This window comes from Egretta garzetta, unplaced genomic scaffold, assembly GCF_000687185.1.
Source record: "Egretta garzetta isolate BGI_Z169 unplaced genomic scaffold, ASM68718v1 scaffold329, whole genome shotgun sequence".
Lineage (NCBI taxonomy): Eukaryota > Metazoa > Chordata > Aves > Pelecaniformes > Ardeidae > Egretta > Egretta garzetta.
This window is the reverse complement of record NW_009269999.1, coordinates 5975001-5979886: the sequence shown is the minus strand read 5'-3', so window position 1 is coordinate 5979886 and position 4886 is coordinate 5975001. Positions and strand designations below refer to the sequence as shown.

Here is a 4886-nt window from a genome sequence, read left to right as displayed (position 1 = left end):
GTGCAAACACGCCTGAAGGTGCTGGCAGCCCGACCGGGAACAGCTCTTGTTTGACCAGCAAAGAAGGGATCAGAGTGCTTGGAAAAACAGTTGGAAAACTACACTCCCTTTCCCTTACGAATGCTTTAGGATGAGCCATGGCTGAGGTTCCCTGCAGAACTTTGCCTGGGGGACGTGATGTGCCGGGCAGAGCCTGGGAGCAGATCCAGGAGTCCCTGGGGCTGTAGCTAGGCTGCCCCTTGAGCCCCCGCCCCTGTCCCTGTGTACACATGGGCAGGGCCCCATGGTACCCATGCCCTGGGGAGTGGAGGGTGCCCGTGCCTGGAGGCAAGGCAGGGGTGAGCACTGCAGCTGGGGCTCTCTGCCCTGGGTGCCCAGAGGCCACATCTGCAGGACCTGCACTGGAAGGTGGTTCAGGAGCAGAGGGAAATGCTCCCATGGCAAAGGATGGAAGAAGTTTACAGAGCGCCTGAAATCAGGGGGATGCTGTCAACAGTGTGGGTGTTGGAGGCGTTGTCCTGACAGAAAGCGGGACAGGAGTGCCAGCAACTCAGCTTAGCCCCAGCCTTGCTCTCTGTAACTCTGGGCTGAGCTCTTGCCCCCTCGGAAAGCAGCTGGGTGGGAACAGGGCTGAACGATGCTGCACTTGGCAGGATGGCTCCCAGCCAGGCTGGGAGAGGGGGCAGGCAGCCCTCACCCCCTCGGCTGTGCCTTCAGCCAGCCGGGCTGTGTAATTCTGTGTGACAGTTCAATGCAGAGTGAAGCCGGCAGCTTCGCAGCAGCAGACACATGAAAGGTGAGTGTGCTGGAGCCTGAATAATGCAGGGAGCTGCTCTCTCCGGCATGCTGCCTGGGAAGCCTGGGGGCAGGGAGCAAATGCTGACCCCCAGGCTCTTTCCTGCACTGCTTTCCCCTGGGACATGTGGTGCATCCTGACCTCTCCATCCCAGTCCCATGGAGCCCATCATGGAGCCAGGGCAGGTGTGATGTATTTGCTGGCTGGCTGCTGCCACGCAGACGTGGGTGTCATCCAAGAGCAGGGCATTGGGGAAGCAGGGAAGGGACTACCAGACTTGAGATACTGGCTCTGCACAGCTGCACGCCTGCTGGGAGTGGGAGCTGGGACCCCAGTGTTGGCAGCAGTGTCCCACAGAGACTCGTGGTGGCAGCCGGAGGGGAGCTGTGGCCTGGCCCAAGGCCAGCATGGTGGGGTGGGCAGGGCCCCAGGAGCTGGACCCTTGTGTGTGTGCACCCTCGTCCCCAAACTGCTCCCAGGTGCTTGCACACATATGCACTACCTCCCCCCCACCCCCCCCCACCCCATGCACGGGTGCTGTGCTGGCGGCCACGGTGCCAGCAGCGGGCACAGCTCTCCCGCTCCATCTCTCCAATGAGCTCCCAGGCTGTGGGGACCTTTTTCTTTTTTTTTGGTGTTTAATCTGCTAGTTTAGCTCTCATACCCCTCATGGCAGCAGGTTTGTTTTTGCTGGCCTTTTTTCTTTCCCCCCTGGATTCCTCTGGAGCTGGAGAAAGGTACCATGGCAGCTGCACTCCCCCCCAGCCCCGGGGCTCTTTGGTGTGGGTGGGCAGCCTGCTGGGTGCTGGATAAAGGAGCCATGGAGAAATACAGGGGGGTTAGGGGCTGGGGGCCGGCACAGGAGAGCAGAAGCCCCGCTGCCAGCACTCAGGCAGGGACTGCTTTGCTTGGGGCGGGGGGAAGGAGCAGCACAGGCCCTGGTGCAGCCTGGTGCTGCATGCACGCAGTCAAAGAGCTCAGCTGCAGTGTAGGGTGCAGGGGTCCCCCCAGAGAGCATTTCAGCCACATGCAGGGCAATGGGGGGCTGCAGGGATGGGAACAACCCCCCAGCCCAACAGCTCCCTGGCTGGAGGCGATTGCTGAGATGTACAATTAACCTTCCTGTTGCAATTAATACGTACAATCTAATGGGAGCCGGCGAGCAGGGTATGGGGGTGTACAGACACACAGGTGCATGTGCGCCATGGAGGCAGCTGCCATCTCGCTGCCAGGCAGGCTGCTCGCAGTGCACAGAGCCCCCGCCTCGCTGCTGCATCAGGTGCTGACCTCGCCTGCCTCACCCTCTCCCTCCTCCCCAGTCAGGATGCAGGTCCAGAGCCTCCTCCTCCTCCTGGTGCTGATCCTGCTGGCTGCCACCACCGAGGCTGGCAAGAACAAGAAAGGTGAGGGGCAACCAGGGGCCGGGGGCCAGTGCCAGCTCAGGGTGTGCTCCCATGCCCCCACAGCGAGCACCCGCTCCCCCTTCCCTTGCAGAGAAAGTGAAGAAGGATGGCTCCGACTGTGAGGACTGGCGCTGGGGACCCTGCGTCCCCAACAGCAAGGACTGTGGCCTGGGCTACCGTGAGGGAACTTGCAAAGATGAGACTAAGAAGCTCAAGTGCAAGATCCCCTGCAACTGGAAGAAGAAGTTTGGAGGTGGGTGCATAGCGATGGGGTGGCTGGGGACCACCCTGGGCTGGGTGGCTGGGGAACCACACTAGGTCCTGGCCGGCTCTGATGCCTCTCCCCTCTCTTCCAGCTGACTGCAAGTATAAATTTGAGAGCTGGGGGGCATGTAGCGCTCAGACAGGTGTGAAGACTCGCTCCGGCATCCTGAAGAAAGCCCTGTACAATGCCCAGTGCGAGGAGATCGTCTATGTGACCAAGCCCTGCTCTTCCAAGATCAAGTCGAAGTCCAAAGGTCAGTCAGTCCCCACCCCTCTTGTCCCCAGAAGGGTCCTGCTGGGACCGTGGGCAGGGTCCTCCAGGAATACCCCTGGACCCTGCCCAGGGGTAGTTTGGCCAGTTGGACTTGGGCTTTGCTGGTGGTGTGGGGGATCACGTAGGACACTCTTCCCTCTGCATCAGCACATGTGACAGCCCCAAAGTCCAGCTGCTGGCTGGGTGGGATGCAGGTGCTGCTAGGAAAAACCCTGGTGTCCCCATGTCCCCCCCCCCAAGTCACCAGCAGCTTCAGTGGGATGGGGATTTCCCCCTCTCCTCAGTGGGGCTTTGTGTGGTGGGGGGAAGCTGCCTGTGGGGATGCAGCCCCTGCACTGTGCTACATTTCTGCCAGAGCAGCTCCTGGGATCAGTGAGCTGCCAGCAGACGCACTAACTCTTATCTCCTGTGCTCTTGGATGCAGCAAAGAAGGGCAAGGGGAAGGACTAGAGCAAGAAGCCAGCATCCTCCTTGGTGCCCACGGGGCTGGATGCCCAGCTGCAGCCGGCCCATGCTCCAGTCTTCCTCCTCCTCTCCTTCCTCCTTTCCGTGACCTCCTCTTTCACTGAGATGCCTTGTTTTAATCGCTAGTGTTGTAGAGAGCAAACCCACCCACCCCACAGGAGGGGCTGCCCCCCTCCCTGCTGCCCCACCGCTGCTGCCAGTGTGGCCTTCTCGCCTCCTCTCGGCGGCTGTTGGGGTTCGCAGGGATGCACCTGGAGAGCTGGGAGGGGAACACATTTTTCCACTCTCTGGCACAAATGAGTTGGCCTTTAGTGCATCCTTAGGCAAGCCTGGGAGCCTCTTCACTCCTCTGCCAGGTGCCAGAGGGAAGAGCAGGGTGCTGAATGCCCAAGTAACCCCACACCTTACTCACGTGCTCTCAGCTCGAGGGGCTTCTTCCAGCATTCCTTTAGCCAGGGCACAACTTCCCTGCAGCAGCCAGGGAAAACAAAGCCAGTGCCCCCAGGAACCACTGCCTTCCCTCTCCTCCATCACTTCTAATCACATGCATCCATGCCCGGGCTGCAGCCCCTCTGCCTTCGATGCGTCAACACTGGTGCTGGGTGGGAGCTCTCACTTCTTTTGGAAAATGGGGTTTGTTTTCTTTTCCAATAAAAATCTTTTAAAAAATAATGTTGGAACTTGCCTGTCATCCCCACACAGTGCTGCTGTGCTGGAAATCCCAGCAAACCCCAGCTTTGCCCAACCATGCCAGGACCAGCAGCGAACTCACCATGCAGCGGTGGTCTGGGTGCCACCACATATGGTCCTGGAGAAGGCAACCATGGGTCAGACCTCACGGCCTCTTGGCAGCACTTCAGGCTGCGCCTCTCCTGGTTCTTGGAAGGAAGGATGGGGCTGCCACCCACCTGCTGTAGGAAATATCACCAGTGGGTGACACTGGGAAGCTGGGGAGGAGCAGCTGGGTGACGACTCATTCACTCCTCACACCATGGCCGCTGGTTTCTGGTCCGAGGTCTTTATTTGTCTCAGGGTGGACTGGGCTGTGGTTGTAACAGTTTAAAAAAAAAAAAAACCAAACCAAAAACAAAATCCCACCAGGAATTTTGGGCACCACTATGTGAATTATCCTAAAGGCAGTGGCAGGGACTGGGGGGCCCCAGCTGAGCCGGGGCAGCCTTTCTCCAGGTTGCACAGCATTGCCCCAGCATGGGGACGGGAAGGACATACGGACGCAGCATTTGCCAGTGCCAGCGTGGCTCTGTCCCACCTCTCAGCTGCGCCTGGCCATGCCTGCCGAGGCTTGCAGAGACCAGGCTTCGGGAGAAGCTGAGCAGCCCCAGGGTGGTCTGGGCTGCACACACAGGGGGCTGGGAGGGGGCTGGAGACACTGGCTGAAGCCCGCATGCTCAGGGCTCCGCCACAACACCAACGACAGGGTTACATCCATTTACAAAGCTCAGCAGCTGGCTCCTTTGGCCTCCCTGGGGTGTCTGCCCTGCGCCTGGGGCAGGAGCAGGGCTGGCGGGGGCACCATCATCCTCTCCCACCCCCAGAGCCATGCATCAGGCCTCCCACACCCACCATGGGGAGAGCAGGGACCCCCTCACAGCCCAGATGAGACACAGGGCACCTCGGTCACAGTGCAGAAGCTCTTTCCGACCCTCTCTGAAACCCACACACC

At 60.1% G+C, this 4886-nt stretch overlaps 1 protein-coding gene across 1 annotated transcript; it reads left to right on the top strand.

Moving 5' to 3' along the window:
- Positions 1–2120: 2120 nt before the first annotated feature.
- On the top strand, positions 2121–3187 carry MDK (midkine). The gene is made up of 4 exons (XM_009647592.1): positions 2121–2199; positions 2291–2452; positions 2556–2717; positions 3162–3187. The coding sequence occupies exons 1-4, from the start codon at positions 2121–2123 to the stop codon at positions 3185–3187; spliced, it is 429 nt and encodes a 142-aa protein (XP_009645887.1).
- The last annotated feature ends 1699 nt before the right edge of the window (positions 3188–4886 follow it).